At 35.2% G+C, this 22,266-nt stretch overlaps 1 protein-coding gene across 17 annotated transcripts in view; it reads left to right on the top strand.

Annotated features, from left to right (window-relative positions):
• Positions 1-22,266, top strand: part of NCOR1 (nuclear receptor corepressor 1) — a 169,092-nt gene that overhangs the window by 85,649 nt on the left and 61,177 nt on the right. For 10 of the 17 annotated variants that reach the window (XM_074320229.1, XM_074320236.1, XM_074320233.1 and 7 more), the window contains 5 exons: positions 432-559; positions 7,235-7,452; positions 9,053-9,115; positions 12,286-12,425; positions 15,610-15,736. In XM_074320229.1, coding sequence (XP_074176330.1) covers positions 432-559; positions 7,235-7,452; positions 9,053-9,115; positions 12,286-12,425; positions 15,610-15,736 — 676 coding nt within the window. The remainder of the gene's footprint in view (positions 1-431; positions 560-7,234; positions 7,453-9,052; positions 9,116-12,285; positions 12,426-15,609; positions 15,737-22,266) is intronic. The other 7 variants (XM_019757395.2, XM_019757394.2, XM_019757397.2 and 4 more) reach the window with 1 other exon arrangement.

The following is a 22,266-nucleotide window of genomic DNA, read 5'->3' as shown; positions in this document are numbered from 1 at the left end:
AAATTGAGAACATAGTAAATATCTAATACTGCAGGGATGGTTTGATAAATTAATTATAGGTTATCAGATTTTAAGGTAGAGTTGAAATACTTGAGTGACAGACTAGATGTGGGAGTTACAAAAAGAGAGAACCAACTTCAGATTTCATATATCTAAGTGGAATTTTAACATTTTTACCTCTCTTATGGGTCTGAACACTATGAGTTTGTGTGTGCGTGTATATGTGTGACCTTTAAAGCAATATATATGTATAGAATATAATAATGAGCGTTAGACTATTTTTTAATACATGACCCCTAATTACATTGTAAATGATTAATAAGTTAATCATTTATTAATTTTTTTGCATAGATATTTATTAAAATTCATCATCACAATTTGAGGAGCTATTTCTTTTACCTTTGAGTTTTACAAATGATGGTTCATTCTAGCAGCAAATTGCCCGACCCTCACAAGAAGAAAAAGTAGAAGAAAAAGAAGAAGATAAAGCAGAAAAAACAGAAAAAAAAGAAGAGGAAAAAAAAGATGAAGAAGAAAAAGATGAAAAGGAGGATTCTAAGTAAGTTAAATAATTAGAGTTAAATAATTAGTTCAGTGTTACACTTAGTTTTTATTTAAAATATTATTTATGAAACTGAATCTATTGAAGGTACAAGATTTTAGATAAAAGAATGGGATGTGTGCTTTGACATCATTAGGAATGGAGTATTTCAGTAAATATAACTTTTAGCTTAATGGACTTATTTGCCAGACATGATGTATTACTTTTCAGAAGGGTTAGGCTACAATAATATACACTTATCACTGAGATATATCAGGTATAATTTAATCTTTGGTTTGGAAGATACCTCAGAATCTTAAATTTTGTACCTAAGATAGTGTACATTAGTGTAAAAATGTTGACAAATGGTTTTCGTTTATGTAATATCTTATATTCCAGCTTTTTAAATTTTATTTATCATATAAAATAGTTCCTGGTTTGTTTGTGGATGTTGTTGCTGTTTTATTGTAAAAATAAAAATAATTCAGGCTCATTATGGAAAATCAGTAAAAGAGACCAAAATATAAGGAAAATTGACTTGTGATTCTGCCACTCAGAGACAGCTACTGTTGATGTCTTTGTGTACATATTGTGGCAGGTGATGTGGGGGTTGGGGGGTGCTTAGCAACTGGATTGGTTGTTTTTCCCCCAAAGATCAGCTTTATTGAGGCATTATTTACATAGAATAAAATTCACCAATTTTAAGTGTATATTTTCATGCATTTTGACAAGTGTATGCACTGGTGTAACAATTGCCACAACTGTGATGTAGAATGTTTCCATCACCCTAAAAAGTTCCCATCCTTTCCTTTGCAGTATTTTCCACCCCCACCCCCACCCCCACCCCCCACTTTCTGGCTTCTGGTAACTGCTAATCTGTTTTGCCTGTTCTAGAATTTCATATAAATCAAATCATACAGTAGGTAATCTTCTGTGTGTGGCTTCTTTTACTTAGGATAATGGCTTTGAGATCCATACATAATGCATGTCACAGTAGTTCGTTCCTTTTTAATATTTATTGCATCATTTCTGTAATCCTCTTAGAAATACTGAAGGTATATCTGGCAACTAAAGCTGACTTAATCATTGGACATCTTTTTAAGAGCGTTGGATACTCATGCCATTCTAATAGTCTACTTTAGTAAGATTTCTATTTTTTTTTGTATTGACAATTTCTTTAAATCTTTATTAAATTTATTGGGGTGACATTGGTTGGTAAAATTACATAGGTTTCAAGTGTATATTTCTGTAGTACATCATCTATATATTGCATTGTGTGTTCACTACCCAGTCAGTTCTCCTTCCATCACCATGTTTGACCCCCCCGTTTACCCTCTTCTACTACCCTCCACTCCATCCTTAACCTCTTACAACCACTAAACTTGTCTGTCTATGATTTTTTTGTTTGTTTGTCTTGTTCGTTTGTTGCTTTCAGTTTTATATCCCATATATGGGTGAAGTCATATGATTCTCAACTTTTCCTGTCTGACTTAACTTCTTTTAGCTTGATAATCTCAAGATCCATCCATGTTGTTGCAAATGGCAGTATTTATTTCATTCTTTCTTATGGTTGAGTAATAATCCATTGTATATACCATGTTTCCCTGAAAATAAGACCTAACCGGAAAATAAGTCCTAGCATGATTTTTCAGGATGACATCCCCTGAACATAAGCCCTAATGCGTCTTTTGAAATAAAAATTAATATGAGACCTGGTCTTATTTTCTGAGAAATGCGGTATATATACTACATCTTCTTTATCCAATCATCTATTGAAGGACATTGGTTGTTTCCATGTCTTGGCCACCATGAATAATGCTGTAATGAACATTGGAGTATTATTCTTTATGAATAAATGTTTTCAGATTTTTTGGGTAGATACCCAGAAGAAGGATTGCTAGGTCATATGGTAATTCTATTCTTAATTTTTTGAGGAACCTCCATACATTTCCCGTAGTGGCTGTACCAATCTACATTCCCTCCAGTAGAGTATGAGGGTTTCTTTTTCTCTACAACCTCTCCAACACTTGTTCTTACTTGTCTTGTTGATACTAGCCATTCTAATAGGTGTGAGGTGATATCTCATTGTCGTTTTGATTTGCGTTTCCCTAATAGTGTGAAGTTGAGCATTTTTTTAAATATATTTGTTGGCCATTTGTGTGTCTTGGGAAAAGTGTCTGTTCAGGTTTTCTGTCAATTTTTTAATTGGATTGTTTGTTTTTTGTTGTTGAGTTGTTGAGTTCTGTATATGTTTTGAATATTAGCCCCTTATCAAAGGTACTGTTTGCACGTATAATATATTCTCCCATTTGGTTGGTTTCTCCTTTGTTTTGTTGATGGTTTCTTTTGTTGTGCAAAAGCTTTCTAGTTTGATATAGTCCCATTCATTTTTTTTTTCTTTTTCTTTTTTTTTGTTAGAACAACTCAGCAAAATAAAATTCCGGTTTATTGTTGGACAATATTGTTTCACACATACATCAAACAGGCCCCAAAAAATAAACAGCAACTTTATAGACAAAAAAAGGAAAAAAAGAAACCTTTTATCTTTGGCCTTTTTAACCATCTCATACAAACCTACTACTTATAGTACAGCTAAGTACATACACAAAAAAAGTTACTGGAATGCTCGGAATAAGATTGTTTTTTTGTTGTTGTTTTTGCTTTTTTTACAAGGTTTTTTTTCTCCTTTGAGATTATAATGAACATGGTCACACCACAAGTAAAGTCAGAAGTAGGACACAGAATGCTCCAAAGGCTGGTTTGGTCATCACGAGATCATTAAAAATGGCTGGCCCCTAACAATATGTACAAAAATATAAAATAAAATGTAAATAAAATATACAAACAAATTTTCCTTTTTAAAGTACTTTTAAGAAAAAAAGCAGGGCCTTGGAAGTTTTGGTTCTTTTTTCCTCCCCTGTTGCAAATTCACGTTGTGGTTTTGGTTGGGTGGTGGAGAGCGTGTCATCATCTGCGGGTGGCACTGCCCGTGGTGGGCGGGCAGGCGGGCGGGACTCTCTACTCGAAGGTGACCACGTTTAGATTCTGAGACCGGAAGTGGAAGGTGAATAGGTCACGGCGGCCTTTTTTATTTTTAAGTTTAACTTTTCCTTTTTTTGCTGTCTAGTCATCTTCATCAGTCTTCTGCTTCTTGGTGTCAACATCGTCATCCTCATCATCTTCAGCTGCCCGCTTGCCGTAGTTGCCTCAGCCTCCTCATCTTCATCCTCTTCCTCACCATCACCCTCCTCCTCCTCCTCCTCCTCCTCCTCCTCTCCTCTCCTCTCCTCTCCTCTCCTCCCTCTTCCTCTTCTTCATCTACCTCATTGTCAGCCTCCTGCTCCCCATTTTCCTCATTAGCATTCCCGTTAGCAGATGCGTCTCTTCCATTTACTGCCTCCTCCACAACTTCCTTCTTCTCCTTTAAGTCCTAGCAGGACTGACACGGCCAGCAGGCAGCGCCATGGCGGTTGTCGCCCTGATGCCCCGTAACTTTTTCCACCCCGTATGGCTGGGCCGGCTGCCAACACAGGCGTCGAGCGGCCCGGGGCGCGGTCCAGAGAGCCGCCCCGGGCACCTCTCTGCGGTGTTGGCCCCAGCCGGACCACCGTGGACACCGGTGCCGCCCGCTCCCGCCCCCTGGCGGCCAAAGTATTTTTGCTTTTTCTTCTCTTGTCTTTGAGGATTCAAATTCATAAATTCCTCTCTGAACCCAAGTTCCTTAAATTTAGTATCCAATGCTTTCTTCTATGCAATTTATTGTTTCAGGTCTTAGATCCATTTTGAGTTAATTTTGGTACATGGTAACAGCAGTCTAGTTTCATCCTTTTGCACATGGCTTTCCAGTTTTCCCAGGACCATTTATTGAAGAGGCTTTCTTTTCTCCGTTGTATGTTTTTGTCTCCTGTGTCGAAAATTATCTGCCAATATATATGTAGGTTTATTTCTGGGTTCTCAGTTCTATTCTGTTGGTCTGTGTGTCTGTTTTTCTTCCAATACCATGCTGTTTGGAATAGTGTTGCTTTGTAGTATATAATTACACACTTGTGTGTAATACCTCCAACCTTTTTTTTTTTTAGGATTGCTTTGACTATTGGGGTCTTTTGTGGTTCCATACAAATCTGGTGAATTTTTTGTTCTATTTATTTTTTAAAAATGCCATTGGGATTTTGATGGAGATTAGATTGCATTAAATCTGTATATTGTTTTGGGTAGGAAGATACCTATTTAACGCATTTTTTTTTTTGGCTGTTCAGGTATAATATTTATATTCCCACATGGTCAGTGGTTCTGCTCATATGAAACTACCATATTTTCATTTTACTGTTTTCTTAAAATCTCTAATTTATTTAACAATAAATGAGATAGATCTTATGGAAGATGCAAAAATACATAAGATATCCACTGTTCCAAGGTAGTTTATGATCTAATAGGGGAAAATTAGGCAAGATACAAGTACTATTTAAGGAAAAGAAAAAAGCCTGGAAGAATCTAGCAGAACCAGTAAAGTATATTGGAAGATTGAGAAACAGTTGAGGTTTACTTTTTTTCTGGATAATTTGCAGGAATTTTTGCAGGAGATAGTGGCTAATGTGGATAGAATTAAGGAAACAGCATGAATAGATATGGTCTCATTAGACTGGAACATAGAATGCCTGAAGGAGCAATGTGGAAAATAGATTAGGGTTAGATTAGATAAAGGCTTAATGAAAGCTAAAACAGTAGATTTCATTCAGAAGGCTGTGTGGGTCTGTTTGGGAATAGGTAGAGGTTAGAATGGATGGAATGGTTTGTCACCAAAGTTGTTCTGCTAGAATACTGATCCATTTGCAGTGTAAATAGATGGATTAGAGATATATGAGTCAGGAGGCTGTTATAAAAGATTGGGATTAGGGTGCTAAGGCACTGAATAAGTACAGTGGTAATAGAAATAGAGATGGTGAGTTAGTGGAAGAAATAATACTGATATGAAATAACCAAAATTTGGCATTAGAGTACATACAGGAAGTAAAGAAAAAGGGAAAGAGTTAAAAATGTTACATCTGTAAACCTGAGTGATTCTGAACCTAGTAAGTACTCTTAACAAATGATTAGAGAGTGAGATGGAGCAAGAAACGGTGGTGAGGATGAGGATATTTTCGATATTGATGGAAAATCCAGGTGATTATTTCAGCAGTCAATTGGGAAGACAAATCTGGATCTTAGGAAATTTAGGAGACGGGGTATGTGTATAGTAGAGTGGATGCGAATGGGTACCCTCACAAAGCTTTAAGACCAGAGTGAGCCTTGTAATCCCTATCTTAAAGGATGAGGGGAAAAAAGCAAAACCCAGGAGAGCCAGGATAGCAGTAGGGATATTAGGAAAGTGAAATCCTAAAAGCTAAGAGAATTATCCACAGTGTCAGTTGCAGCAGAAGGGATAATACAACAAGAATTGAGAAGAGGTCATTTCATTTTGCAGTTAAGTCAGTGTCTTTTGACAAAACCTCTAATAAGAAGCTGTAGTAGTAGCCAGATTGGTAAGGGAATAAAGAAGTGAAGGGAGAAAGCTACATGGTAAGTTCAAGGATAATTTAGAACTGCAGGGGAAATAATTATTCTTGAAGCATTTTTTCTATTTTGGGGAAAAAATTAACTTGGTAAACCATAATAGGTCTTTACTTGAAGTAGGTTAAAAAAAAAAATCACCTTCTATTAAGCAAGAATAGTTGAGTCTTTGAATATTACCATTTATTTGTTTTTGCAAAATTGTGAATTAAGCACCTCACTTTTAAATATAACAACTGTGGGAGATAAGAAGTACAGAGAATGGTTTTCCTGTATTATTATAAGGACCATTTACTGAGTTTTTCTTAAGTGCCTGAGACTATGATAAGCACTTTATAGTCTGAAGGAGGTTTAGCCTTAATAGTAGCAACCACCTATGGTGCTTACTATGTTCCAGGCAATGTTATGAGCATCGTATGTAAACTACCTTCTTTAATTCTCACAACAGCCCTGTGAAATGTGCTATTATTATCAACCTTATTTTACAGATGAGAAAAACCGAGGTTCTTGGAGGTAAGGGTGCTTGTCCAAGGTCATCACATGGCTAGTAAATCATAGAGCTCTGTCTGGTACCAACCCAGGCAGCCTGGTTCCAGAGGCCATTTTCCTAACCACTAGGCCATAATACCATTTGCACATAATTGTATTGGAGGTGGTTGAAAATACTGAACCTGCTTTAATAAAACACTATTGTAGATTATTACCACAGAAAGGGCATGTCTCATGGAGAGCATCTGTTTCAGTTTCTTCATTTCACTGAGGAGAAAACTTGGAGCAAAGGCCAGAAATCCAGGACTCCTGCCTTTTGGTGTATCCCACTGCCTCGGGATTGCAGATCTAGGGGGTTTTCTGCTGCCATTTGTTTCATCCTGAGAGAGTGTTCTTGTATCCAAGTCAGGTCATTTGAAATGTGTTTAATTTCAAGTCCATTAACAAATAAAAATAAAACAGGCCTTTGTGAAATGTCTTAAGTTGAGTCAAAGCTACTCAAAATTGGGGCATGACAGAATTTTTTATAAATTTTATTTTAGTAATTGGGGGATTGGGTAGTTTTATTCAATTTCTATTTAAAGAATTTTCAAAGCTACTGTCTTTCATATGTGTATCTTTTACACCTCACAAAATTTTCATTTGCTTTATTTCCAGAGAAAATACCAAGGAAAAGGACAAGACAGAAGGTACAGCCGAAGAAATTGAGGAGAGGGAGCAGGTCATCCCCCGGGGTCGAAAGACCGCCAATAGTCAGGGTCGCAGAAAGGGCCGGATCACCAGGTCCATGACAAGTGAAGCTGCTGCGGCCAGTGCTGCAGCTGCAGCGGCCACTGAGGAGCCCCCACCACCTCTGCCACCACCACCCGAACCCAGTGAGTGCACAGATTGGAGTGAACAGGCCAGTTTTGTTTGGGATTCTGTCTGTTTCAGTGCTAGGGTAGGGCAGGAGGGACCTCTGATATTGGCAGCTTAGAAATAATATGAAAGTCTGGCCTTGACATTTTTTAAACTTGAATACGAAACTTTTTTGAAAAAGAATTACAGCCCCAGTCTTGCTACCCTAATGCAGCTGTTTTTATTTATCATCCTAGTGTACATGCTACTTTGTTTTCTTACGTTTTAACTTGGCAAATATCATGAATATTTTCTAGTTTCTAAGTGACCTCCATTTTTACTTGTTGATGGCTGTGAAATGTTGGCATTGTGTTGTTCTCTGAGGCACAATTTCCTGTGCCATTCCCTATTGCTGAATGATTAGGCTATCTCCTCCACACCCTTTAACCTAATACAGATAGCACTGTAGTTAAAAAAAAATAAAAATCTTTATTTACATAGCATTTTCTTTCTGTTGAATTGTGTGTTATGGGAATAAATTCTTAGACAAAGAAATGTTGGGTCTAAGAGTCCAAGCATTTTTCTCTCTTACTAAGTATTTTCTCAGTTTATAAAGGGATTATGTTAATGATGAGTGTCACCACTGGTGGTTTAGCAGTACCAGTTTTACTTTAACATTGAATATGAAAGAAAATACAAGTTCTGGGAATGGCAAGAATTGATGTGAGGGAAATAACTAGACAGGCAGATGGGGGCAGATTATGATGGACCTTGTATGAACTATATCCTGCTTTGCTTACAAAATGAGGAGCTTACAAGTTTTGAAAAAGGAGTGCTTTTGTTAGATTGGTATTTAGAAAGATAATTCTGGTGACGGCTGTGGAGGTCAAGTTAGAACAATAATGGGTGGAGGAAGAGGGACCAGCTACAAGGGCATCATTATACCTACAGTGGCCCAGGCAAGGAGGGGATGGATTCAGGAGATTAGAATTGACACACATCATTGGATGTGAGTGGTAAATGGCAGGAAGCATTAAAAAATTAGTCTGAAGATCCTGTTAATAATTTGAGTGACTGGGCAGATGGTAATACTATTAATTGAGAAGGGGAATATAGCAGGAGCTCATTTCAGGCCTGATAGTCTCAATTTTCTTTCTAAAGTAAAAGAGAAAGTGTTGATGATCTACTGAGGATGAGCATAAGAGCCTCCAAGTGTTAGGAGGACATGGAGGTTCAGGTAACAGGAGAGAACTGTGCCTGGACCGGAAGGTGGAGTGCTGGTTCTTCCTTTGACACTTCAGGAGAAATAGGATGAACTCTAATTAGTGGGAAGGCACTGAGTGAGGGGGGACTTCTGAGAAAATAAACTAACAGTGTTCAAACATGTAGATATGGATGGAACTTTAAAGAACATTAAGAAACATCATAACACTGAGAGATGTTGAATTTTCTCCTCTAGTTTGATGGGGGAAGAGGCAGATACCATCCGATTTCTATAGTTTCTTTTACCAAATGCTTTAAATAGGCTTATGTCAGATAAATAGGTTACAGATTAGAAGGTTTATGCATTATAATCTATGAGTGAAAGATTTAAGTTAGTATTTCTCTGCCTTATTGAGTTCTCTCTCTTTATTTTAGTTTCTACAGAGCCTGTAGAAACCTCTCGATGGACAGAAGAAGAAATGGAAGTTGCTAAAAAAGGTAAGTGATAGTACGGGTAACACCTGTCTAACATGGTTGTTAGGTTCTAAAAAAATGCTGTTACGCGAATCTGTGTTATATGAAACAAAGCACTAATACAAAAAAGGGCGTTAGTTTCCAAAAATTTTAAAAATGTACTATTATATTTTTGTAATTAAGAGAAATAATCTTTATTAAAGCGATTTTCACCAAAAGTGTAACATTAATATGTGTTACATAATGTTTTCTTTGTCATCACTGTTAAATATTACCTAACAATCACTACTAAGCACCATTAACTCAGGGCGTTTTCTTTTTGACAAGATAGCTTCATCCTCTGAACTTAATACTCCATGAACAAAATGGATTTAAAATTCTGATAAATTTTAAAATAATGCAGTCAAATCTGATGCAATATCCACGCTCGAATGAAAAATTTCAAATGAGATATCTTTTGGTATAAAAAGCTCTTATTACGCTCCATGTTGTTCAGGGATTTCTCTAATTCTCAAACTGTGTTAGAGCAAAACCATGTTTTAGGATGCCATGTTGTACGAGGGTTTTCCCCAATTCTCGAACCATGTTAGAGCGAAACCATGTTGTGGAAGTGCCTTGTTATACAGGGGTTACCTGTAGTTCAGGTTTTTTTTGTTTTTAGCGTTATTATTCATGAGTGAGATAGAGCTAATTTTTTTTTAATTAAAAAGAATGTTCTTCCACAATGATAAGTAGAATTTAGAAGTAAACTTAAAGAGTTTTTGTTTGTTTGTTTGCTTGTTTGTTTTTTGACGGTGTGGTATCTTATAAGGTACCCCAAGTGTGTCTTGTTTAAGAGGCCCACTTTTGAGGGATTAAGATTTTCTCTGCAGTTTATTTTGAATGTCATCTTATTAGAGAGCAACAGCAAGCTGTTTTCACTTTTTCAGAATAGTTGTGATTAAATGCTATTAGACTTGTTTTGGAAGGTATTTTGATATTAAAAGTCTATATTTCTATTATTTACAAGTTGCATTTAATAGAATGGTAAATACTCTCGCAGTTTTCATTTGGTAAGGCATTTGATTATAAACTACTAGGAAATTGCACTGCGATTCAGAGGGGAGAGCATGAACTTTGTAGCGAGACAGACAAGAGTTTGAATCCTGTCTCTGCCACTTTCATAGCTAGGTGACCTTGATCTTATTTGGAAACATGACGGATCTTGTATTTTTCTGTTGTTGCTTATTAATGTAGTGTAAAATTGAACTAAAAATTCTAGTAGGATAAATAATTTGTTTATAAAAGAATAGTTTACTTTTTAAATAAAATAATTTTAGAAAGATTAGTCAACTCTCGTGGGAGTTAAGTATTTAACTTGTAGTTCTAGAGAGAAATTATTATAAATAGCTTGACCTTTTAGTGACATATTTCAGATTTACTTTCTATTTATCAGGTAATGAGTGATACATTTAAGATTCATATAAAACAACTTTACCAAAGATACAGCAGCCTAAAGTATTCTGTCTTTCATTTGAAGTTTGCCGTGATTAAAAAATCTATGACTTCTCATGATTACATGTATAAGTTTTAAAAAGATTCACATTTATTCTCATTTGATCATCAAAATGTCATGGTGAAGTAAGTAGATATTAGCTATCTTATATAGTGATCTTTTCCCAGGTAGATAGATATACAAGGTGTGATAAAAAAATACGGTGAATGTTTAAATTAAAAATATTTATTATAGTAAGACACATTGCCATTAATGCCCCTCAAAATACTCCCCATCGCTTTAAACACACTTATCCCATCATTGTTCTTGCTGCTTTCTGAAGCAGTTCTGGAAGTCCTCTTTCATGAATGTCTTTAATTGTGCTGTCGTGGCTACCTTGATACCCTGATCATTTTGTGTTTGGTGAAGAGCCAGAAGTGGCATGGTGCCAGATCTGGTGAATAAGGTGGATGAGGACACACTGTAATGTTTTTATTTGACAGAAATTGCTGTTTACCAGAAGCGGTGTGTGACACAGAACGTTGTCATGATGGAGGATGATTACAGCACACTTTTAAACACACCTCTCAACCGTAGCTCACACCTGACTGACTGCACCAAACAAGTTGAAACTTGTCACATACTGTTACTAAGGTTTGGCTCACTGCTTCCCGTAATGAAGATCCCTGCTTTTCCGTTGGATGGCACTCGGCAGCAGCATTTACCATAGTTTTTGATCACAACAGAAAGGCTGTGTCACACATTGCTTCTGGTGCGGCAATTTCTGTCAAATTAAAACATTACGGTATGTCCACATCCACCTTATTCACCGCATCTGACATCTTACGACTTCTGGCTCTTCCCCAAAGTCAAAATGACATGAAAGGTAAACATTTTGAATGGTTTCAGGACATCGAGGCAGCCATGGCAGCGCAACTAAAGACACTCACGAAAGAGGACTTCCAGAACTGCTTCAGAAAGTGGCAAGAACGAAGGGATAAGTGTGTTAAAGCGAGGGGGATTAATGGTAATGTGTCTTCCACTGTAATAATTTTTTTAAACAAATTTAAACATTCACCATATTTTTTGGTCATACCTCATATATGCATTTATATATACATATTCCTTGCACACATGTATTTGTGTGTGGGTGTGTGTGCATGCGTGCGTATATGTATTATTTGATTTAAAAAGTGTCAGATGGGATAGTTTTCTGTTATGCATTGTATTAGTATAACAGGTTTTTTAAAGCTGGTTAATTTTTTTGAGGTCATTCATTGACTGTGAATTGACTAAGTCATGCTGAGTCTTATGTATATTTTTACGTTATGTTAATCATTTATATTTGATTACCTTATTAACTTTATATTGTTTTACTGTTTCCAAAGATTTAGAAGTACTTATTCACTGAGGTAGCAAGTGTTTGAGCGATTACTATGTGTCCAATATTGTCCTAGCCCTCTAGGAGATACATAAAGATAAGGTTGAGCCCTTTTCTTAATGAGCATGTTTTAAATTTGGGTGGAAAAATAGAACTGTTAAAAAAGTTTTGTGTCAATACAATACATATTTCAGTAAATATTGAAGTACATCAATAAATAATTGGAAACACATTTTTAGTGTTGATGTTTGTGAATATAGTGATTAAGTTGATTGTATTCTCTTGTTTTCTTTATCAGGTTACTGTTCAGTTAACATTTGGTCTATTTTTAAAATATAGGTCTAGTAGAACATGGTCGTAACTGGGCAGCGATTGCCAAAATGGTGGGAACTAAAAGTGAAGCTCAATGTAAAAACTTCTATTTTAACTATAAACGGCGACACAATCTTGACAACCTTTTGCAGCAGCATAAACAGAAAGTGAGTATATCAGGAATGGTGAATCTTTTACTTATTGTTTTTCACTTACAGTTTGTTGAGCTTGAAAGAATAGGTTTTGAAACTTTTTTGTATCTTGTAGTTTTATTTATTACATTTATCTGTAAAAGATAGCTAGTTTCTTGGCGCAAGTTGACTATTGCTCAAGGAGTAAAATTTCTGTTAGTAGTAGTGGAAATTCAGTAGTTTGGATGACTATACATTGGATTTGAAAAATAGAAGCATTTTGAAGTTTGAATTGAAAACTTTATTTGGAGTGCTCTTGACCATGTTGAATGTGTTGATTTGGCATATTGCAAAACATTTTCTCAGAGAGAAAGATTCCGTGGGATAAATATTAAAAACTAGGAAGTATCAGATTACTGAAAATTCCTGAACAAGGAAGTTTCAGTGTTCTCAAAGTCCACAGAGCTCTTTGAGGGTTCCATGAAGTCAAAACTATTTTCATAAAATCTTAATATGTTATTTTTTCCACTCTATTGACATTTGCATTGATGTTGTCAAAGCAGTTCTGAGTGAGAATTGCTGGAGCCTCAGCATGAGTCATGGTAGGGGACACTGCTGTGCTAAGTACTCAGTATAGTATTTATCTCCAAGCATTTGCAATTTAAAAAAAGCCAGTTTCACTTAAGAATGTCCTTAATAAAGCAATAAAAATTAGTTTTACTAAATCTTGACCCTTGAGTACATGTCTATGATGAAATAAAGTGTGTGTAAAGTACTTCTTCTCCCTACCAAAGTATGATGACTCTTTCAAGGAAAAGCACTTTTGAAATTGAGTGCCAAGCTGAACTTGCCTCTCTTTTTTCATGAAATATGATTTTTATTTGAAAAGAATGCCAGACGGACTGGTTTTTCAGACTTAGGTATTTGGCAGACATTCTTTCAAAGAAAACCAATATTATATGTTGCCACTTTTAAATTCTTAGCTTTTAATTAAAAATTAGAATTTTGGAAAATGTGTATCCCTAACCATGAACTTAACATCTTTCCAGTACTCAAAGACTTTTCTGATGATATCAGTGGTAATAAGTAATGTGATATTTTTAATTTAAAAAATCTGTTACTCAGTAGTTTCCAAGTGAGACTAATTTATGATGTCACAGTAGATGTCATGTATGACTGAAAGATTCATAAAGTGTTTTTTAGTACACCCAAGTGCAAGATAGATGAATGAATTTTAATAGAGTACAAAAAATTTATTGATATGGTTTCAGCTTTCACATTGCAGCTAACTGCTAAGAAACGACTACTTGCTGCGTTTTGGTACAGTATCAAAGAATAATATTCACAGTCATCCAAAACGACTATTAAAATATGCTCTTGTTTTCTAACTACATATCTCTGTGAGGCCAGATTTTTATTTATTTATTTATTTTTATGTACTTCAATCAAAACAGTATTCTCCACAGATTTGACTACATTCAGAATCATGTTTGAGAATTGTGGTATTTTCTATTAAGGCAGATATTAAAGAGATTTCCAAACACATAAAACAATGCTATTTTTTCACTAAGTTATTTTTTTGTTTCAGAAAGTAGTTAGTTTTTTATTAAAAAATACGTTCTTTATGTTGACATATAATGGGTTTATTATTTTTAAATGAATTAATAGTTTAAATGTTTCTCCGTTTTAATTTCTACTACAGTAAATATCTGTCTTTATATCTTAAGAACAAAAACTCTGTAGGGTTTTGAATACTTTTTAAGAGCGTTATATCCTTAGACCAAAAAGTTTGAGAATCATTAAGAATGATAGACTAGGTAATAAAAGGGCAGATACTTAAACTGATTAAGATTTGAACTTATAATAAGAGAATATGTAGTATAACATTGATTTAAAAAGTTATACACAAAAAAGCATTTAGGTTAAAAATAAGTATGCAAGAGTTAAAAATGTGGCGTAGCAACTAAAACATAAAGGAAAGAAAACACCAACAAAAAGCCTACTGACGAGAGACTTGACTTCACATACTATCTGAAATGTTTTGGGAGAAAAGTAAAGAATGAATCAGACATGTTTTAAAAAGCTAAACATTGTATTAGGGTGCTCTAGAGAAACAGATTAGGGTGCTCTAGAGAAACAGAACCAATAGGGGTGGGGGGTGGTGGTGGTATGTGTGTGGGTTGAAATTGATTTAAGAAATTGGCTTATGTGAATTTGGAGGCGTGGCAAATCCATAATCTGATGGGTTAGGGTGACAGGCTGGAGACTCAAGGAAGAGTTGCAGTTGGAGTACAAAGGCTGTCTGCTGGCAGATTTCCTTCTTGCTGTGTGTGTGTGTGTGTGTGTGTGTGTATTGGGGGTTAGGGGACAGGCAGCCATCAGTCTTAGTTCTTTTAAGGCTTTCAGTTGATTGGATGATGCTCACCTCATCCACATTAATGGAGGATAATCTGCTTTACTTAGAATCCTATTGATTTAATTGTCCATCTCATTGAAAAAAACAGCTGTACAGAAGAACATCCAGGATCACTTTTGACCAAATATCTGGGTACTGTGGCCCAGCCAAGTTGACATGTAACATTAGCCATCACAAATATCTTTAAAACTTCATATTCTGATCTTTTCAATTACAATGGAAATAATAGGGACAGCAAGCTTCAATTGTTGGTCTAGAGTGTTTTATCTTTTTAAAAAAGAGCTCAGGAAAACATGACAAATGTCTGATATCTGTTAAAACTCAGTGGAATATATATATATAGGTGTTATATTTCTGTGTATTTGAATTATTACATTAAGATTAACTAGTATGATATATAGTGAAAAAATGGAGCTCTAATAGATTACTGCATGTGAAGATTCCACATTCAACACATGTTATTTTTATTAGGAAATAAATGTATATGTTTAAAATACATTATTTGGAGGGGGAGAAGAGCAGGAGTTTTGTGATTTTTGGCTATTTGTACATGTATAAGTGGCAAGTAGAACACAGATACAACTTGCGTTTACTTTAATGAAAGTGAGTCATCTACACAAAAGATGTTAGTGGTTACCTAGAGATAACTGCACTTTAACCAGAAGAGCAGTCAGATGCACAGTCGTCTTGTTTAGTATTTGTGTGTGTATTAGTGTTCTGTGTTGTTTCAGATATGAAAAGGTTTGTTTCCTTTTAGTTATTTAAATCATAAATAACTTATTTTAGTATTTTTCACTTCTCTAGACTTCACGAAAACCTCGTGAAGAGCGAGATGTGTCTCAATGTGAGAGTGTAGCTTCCACTGTTTCTGCTCAGGAGGATGAAGATATTGAAGCCTCCAATGAAGAAGAAAATCCAGAAGACAGTGAAGGTATCTCAAAATCTTGAATTTAGTTGTGACTTCTGCCAGCCCAAATGTGTAATTTTTAGCTTAGTCATTTCACTATTCAGGAATTGCTTCATTAAGGAAATAGTTTATCAGTGTTTTCATGGCATAGAGATTTTAAACTTGAATATAATGTATTTATTAGTCCAACCAATAAATATTTATTTATTTAGCACCTGAAATGGTCCAAGTGCTACAACCAGAACGTCTGGAGAGCAGTCCCATTTACTTATGTGCCAACATCAATAAAATGTCTGTGTGTCTGCATTGTTGTCACATTTATTTGTTCAGTTGGTATCATCAATTACCTTTCCCTCTTTATTTTATTGTATTGAGTTTATTTCATTTGTTTACATATAAAAAGACTTAATGACCCTAAAAGCCCCTGTAGAAAAAAATGTCAACTCAAGAAACTTAGGAAAATAAATAAAATCCTTTTTGTCACTTGAACAAATTAATGACAACTTCCTGAGAAAGTAAATATTTTCTTGTGTTTTACTAGTTAAAGAAAAAAAAAGTAACAGTTCTTTTAGTTTACATGATTATTAAAATTTCTGTGGATTTCTTTTGTAAATTGATTGCTTCTGAAATGAGGATTTTCACAATGATTTTAGTAGTTCTTTATATATTATATCTTAAACATGTTCGGTTTTTTTTTTGGTATGTGCATATATTTTCTCCATCTCATTCCCTTTTTTTCCTTGTTTTATCTTTAAATTAGCATAGTTTAAACTTTGTATGTAATTAGAGCTATTTATATTTTCCTTTGTAGACTCTTATGTTTTTAAGCTCAGAAGTTCTACACCTTCCAGCAGTTTTAGAAATAGTTTTTTTTCTTACAAGTTGTTCTTGTTGGCTTTTAAACTTAAAATTTGACTTGAAATGGGTTTCAGATTTGAATAATAAGTAACTTTTTTCTGTGCTATTTTGTGAAAAGTGAGTCCAGTGATATGAGAGTAAAGAGAATATTGGAGCAAAGTCACCCTGGGGTAGTATAAGAGTGCTGCAAGTAATTGAAGTTCATGGTACTTCTAAAGAGTTCATCTGAGTTTGTTAATGTTAATGGGTTTGTAGCCATTAGCTAGTAGTATTCCCTGGGTTACAAATGCACATGAAGTCTGTGTTAGTCTGCTTGGGCTGCTGTAACAGAACATCACAGACTGGGTGCCTTAAACAACTGAAATTTATTTTCTCAGTTCTGAAGGCTGGAAGTCCAAGATCAAGGTGGCGACAAGGTTGGTTTCTGGTGAACCTTTTTTCCTGGCTTGCAGATGGCCGCCTTTTCAGTTTGTCCTCACATGGCTTTCCTTCTGTGCACATGTGCTCCTGGTGTTTCTTACTCATAAGACACCAGTCCTGTTGGATTATGGCCCCACCCTTTTGATCTAATTTAACCTAAATTACATCCTTAAAGGCACTATCTTTAAATATTATCACATTGAGGGGTTAGGGCTTTAACATACATGTGGCGGGGAGTGCACAATTAATTTTATAACAAAGCCCAAGCCTAATTGTTATAAATACATTTATTTCAGAACAGAAAAGCTTATCCATGCATGAGCGAACAGATTCTCAAAAACTGCACCAGAACTGACTTTTATCCTTCAGATTTCTTCCTGTGACTTTGTCTCAGTATGAATCTTTTCTTTAAATTGTCAGATAAGATTATTTAGTTATTAAGGTTTTAAATAAGGTTATTGAAGTAATTAAGGTTGAATGAGATATAAAAATAATATTTCTGTCTGATCAAGTTTAGGGTGGTATGATCACATCATGCTCTTTCATACATGTGGCTGTGTTGTGACATCCAGAATATTTTCCTATTAATGGGAAACGAACTTGCCTTTAGAATTGTGGGATCTCCATTTCCTTTTGACTTAACTTTATTTGGAAAGTATCAAAGAAAAGAAAGTACACAATGCAGTTTACATGACCTGTGATTTATTTCTTATTGCCAAACTTAAGGAGACACTAAAGATTAACTGTTTATTGTGTGGCAAAACTATTGCCTGTGAAGCATGAAAGCAGTTGCTGGAGGGAAGAGTTACTGTGTCTGTTTTCCTAAACCACACATCTGGCTGTGAATATCTTTCATGATTAGAAGAGTTAAATCAGAAAGACTGAAACTTTACCAAAATTTGGATTTGCTCTTGTTCTCTTGTTTTAAATCATTCTTTAAAGTGTTTTTTTAGGGTAAAGAAATAAAAGACACTCATATTTGGATGGTGTTTGATGAAGCATTATGCCTTATTTCAACTCTTTTGTGGCTTGGAGGAAGAAAGTAATTGAAAGTGCTTATGTCAGATGGTATCATCTGCTGCATAATCACTAACATGTCTTCTAGTATTTGGAAGATAAATGGCTTGTTAATTTGCCCTTGGATTTGAGACTTCCCACCACTATATGCATAGAAATGAAGATGAAGTCAGGCTTTTTGTTTGCTTTTCAACATTTTGGTAGCATCTTTCACTAACGATAATTGCTACCATATATTAAGACCTTACTATGTGTGAGGCACTGTTCTGAGTTTTTGTTTGCATTTTGTTTTGATTTTTGAGACTTGAACTCATCTGAACTCGAGTCTCTAACTGCCTAGTTAATATTTCCATTTGCATACCTAGGAGCCATTGCAAACTTAACATCGAAAGCAAACTTTTATTTCCCTACCTCCACAACCTACTTTTCCCTGTTAGTCTTCCCTTAGGTCGATAAATGATACTTTGACAATTCTCTCTCTCATATTCCACATGTGATCCATCAGCAAATGTTGTCAACTTTTCTTTAGATGCACTGTTTAGAATCTAATCATATTTCCCTACCTCCATTGTGGCCCCCCTGTTTCTCAATCACTGTTGTCTCTACTGCAGTGGCCTCTTGATTGGTCTGCTTGCTGCTATTTGTTCCATTATATTTCTTTTCCCACCACGCAATAGCCAGAGTAAACCTAATAAAATGTGAATAAGATCATATTTCTCTTCTACTTCAAATCTTGGTACTTTCACATCTCATTCAGAATAAAAGCCAGAGTGACTCTGACTCATAAGGCCCTACATGAACTGCCACCTAAATCTCTGTGACCTGTTTGCCAACCACTTTTGTGCTTGCTCACTGTAGTCTTTTGTTATTATTAACTGAGATGTAACTGACTTATGATAGTATATTAGCTATAGGTGTACAACATAATTCGATATTTGTATATAACATTGCAAATCATCACATAATCTTCACAGTAAGTCTAGTTAATATTCATCACCCCACAAAGTTGCAATTTTTTTTTGGATGAGAATTTTTAAGATCTATTCTCTTAGCAACTTTCAAATAACACAACACAGTGTTATTAACTATAGTTATGCTGTACATTATATCCCTAGAACTTACTTATTTTATAACTGGATGTTTTGTACCTGTTGACCACCTTCACCCACTTCACCCACCCTCCACTTCCTGCCTCTGCCAACCACCAATCTATTCTCTAACTATTTTTGTTTGGTTTGGTTTTCCTTTTTTCAGATACCACATTTAAGTGAGATCATAGTGTGTCCTTCTCTGTCTGACTTATTTCACTTAGCATAATGCCCTCAAGGTCCATCATGTCACAAATGGCAAGATTTCCTTCTTTTTTATGGTTGAATAAATAATACAGAGGGTGACAGAAAAATGTATACATGTTTTAAGAAAGAAAAAAACTGTATTAAAATTATAGTATTCAGTATATACTAATAATAAAAGATGAATACAAGTCATATTTGACTTCTGCAATTACAAGAGGTGCTCAAAGTGGTTACCATCAGTGTCCAGACACTTCTGATTACGGTGAACTACTGCTTGAGCAACGTTGACCAAAGTGTCCCCTTGTATCACTGCGCATACCGTTTCAATTTCTTCACACAGTACCATGAGTCTTAAACTTACCACGATTATGTGCAGTTGTTAAGTGTGTTGGAGGTTCTGTTGCATACTCACGCCTCCATTGTTGTACTTCCACTTCAAAGTGGTCTTGCACTCCTCGAGTGACAGCCGTGCTTCCATCATTTTCTTTGACCATCCTACCTTATGCATGGTGACGCTAGCATTCATTTGATTAGCGCGAATATTTGAGCGAACATCATACTACATATTGCTACCATAATTCAATTCAACTTTGAAAAGTAATACATAGATAACATCTCTTAAAATGTGTATACATTTTTTTGTCACCCCCAGTATTCCAGTTGTGTGTGTGTGTGTGTGTGTACACCACATTTTATTTATCCTTTCATCCATTGATGGACATTTAGGTTGTTTTCATGTCTTGGCGCTTGTAAAATAATGCTGCAGTGAGTATGGGAGTACATATATCTTTTCGAGTTATGTTTTTTTTGTTTACTTTAGATAAATACCCAGAAGTAGAGTTGCTGGATCATATGGTAACTCTATTTTTAAGTTTTTTGAGGAACCTCCATGCTGTTTTCTATAGTGGCTGAACCAATTTACATTCCCACCAAGAGTGAACAAGAGTTCCCTTTTCTCCCCATTCTCGCCCGTATTTATTTCTTGTCTTTCTGATAATTGCCATTCTAACAGAGGTGAGGTGATTGTTCACTCCGTTCTAACCACACTGTTCTCTTTCCTGTTCCCGAGCAAAGCAACCCCCACTTCAGGGGCTTTTACATGTGCTAATCTGTCTCCTTGGAATGTTCTTCCCCAAAAGGTACCTGTTGGATCATTATCTCATTTTCTTTAGGCTTGTATTGCAATGTCACCTTACCTTTATAATACCTCCTTACCCACTGGTCCCTCAGTTTTGTTATTTATTCACTGCACTTATTACCATCTGATATATCTTTTATTTATTGTTCATTGTCTGTTTCACACTAGAATGTCAGCTCCATTAGAGTCTAGTTTGATTTTTTCAGCTGTTTCAGTACCTCAAACAGCTAAATTATCCTCATTTATCCTAAATTATGTTCTAAAAGTTTAAAAAATCTCTTTCATTTGGAATTATTTTTCTGTGTAATGGAAGATAGGGTTTACATTTTCTTCCAAATAGCCAATTTTGAGAAATCTAGTTCATTAAATAAATAAATCATTCTTTACCCAATAATTTAAAATATCACTTTTGATACATATTAATTTTCCATATACCTCAGGATCTATTCTTAGACATTGTCTTTGTACCACTGATTTATTTCGTCTGTCACTGTGTCAGTTCCAAACATTTTGTAATACATTGGCTTTATAGTAAGTTTGAATATCTGGAGAGGCAAGTCTCCAGTCTAGTACTTTTCATAATTTTTTTTGGATTTTCTCAGGGACTGTTTCATATAAACTAAAAGTTGGTTTAATCTAGTTTAAGAAATTTTTATTACCATTGGGATTCTCATTGGAAGTATGTAGTTTTATATGTATTAATTTTACATATAATTTATATACATTAATTTTAGGGAGATTGAAATTTTTATGTTGTCTTGTAGTCTGTTTTAAGAAAATAATCTAAAAACAATGCTGCAGTGAACATTTCTGTATACTATTTATAACAATGGCAAATTGGATTAAATGAGGAAAGGTGAAGTAAATTTAAATCGTATTCACAACCATTCATTCACTTTATACTTCAGCAAATATTTGAGTCTACTGTGTGCCAGGCACAGTGCTTGTCACTAGGACTTAAATGATAAGCAGAATATGTGATGCCTGCCCTTATGGTGTTTATAGCCAGATATCAAATGCTTGTGAATAAATGTAAAATTGTAACTGTGACCAGTGTTATAAGAGCCATAGTAGCACAATTTAGCTTTGTTAAGGAAATGATAGAAGATTTTTTTTTTTTTAAAGCAAGTGATATTTGATCTAATATCCAAAGGAAAAGTAGGTGAAAGAGCCTTTTAAATAAGCGTAAATGGTATATATGAAGTCTGTGGTAGAAGACATGGGGCATTCACGGAAACTGAAAGGAGGCCAGTGATAATGGAATACAGAGAGAATATGAGGTACCAGATAAAGCTGGAAGGGCTGGCAGGGGCCCACCAGCCTGGGCCTTGTAACAAGGCCATACTCAGAAATTTGGAACTTTATCCTAAGAGTAATGAGGATTTGCTTGAAACCTATGTAATTTTACTATTATCACCCCAATAAATTTTAGTTAAAAAAGAATAACGAGGTTTCATGGAAATGTTTTAAGGGGGAGGGAGGAGGAGAGAGGAAGAGAGTGTGAGTGAATTTTGGTAAGATTTGGCTTTTAAAATGCTCATTCTGGCATTGTTGTAGAGAATGGTGTGAGGTAGAAGGTGAGAAGAAAATTCATTTTTGGACAGCAGTGGCAGTTGTGAAGTTGAACAGAAATGGATAGATTCAAGGAGTATTTTTAGAGAGAAAAATCTGTGAGACTTGTCTAGGCAAGATATGCGGATAAGTGGGAAGAGAGTTTAAAAGATGAAACCTAGGTTTCTGGTTTGTTAAACTGGATAGTAAAGAAAACCTGATTTGGGAGTGAGTGTAAGTCCAGTGTGAGACATTGAATTTGTGATTGATTCCTT

This window comes from Rhinolophus sinicus, linkage group LG15, assembly GCF_036562045.2.
Source record: "Rhinolophus sinicus isolate RSC01 linkage group LG15, ASM3656204v1, whole genome shotgun sequence".
In the NCBI taxonomy this organism is placed as follows: Eukaryota; Metazoa; Chordata; class Mammalia; order Chiroptera; family Rhinolophidae; genus Rhinolophus; species Rhinolophus sinicus.
This window is presented reverse-complemented; position numbering and strand designations above follow the sequence as displayed.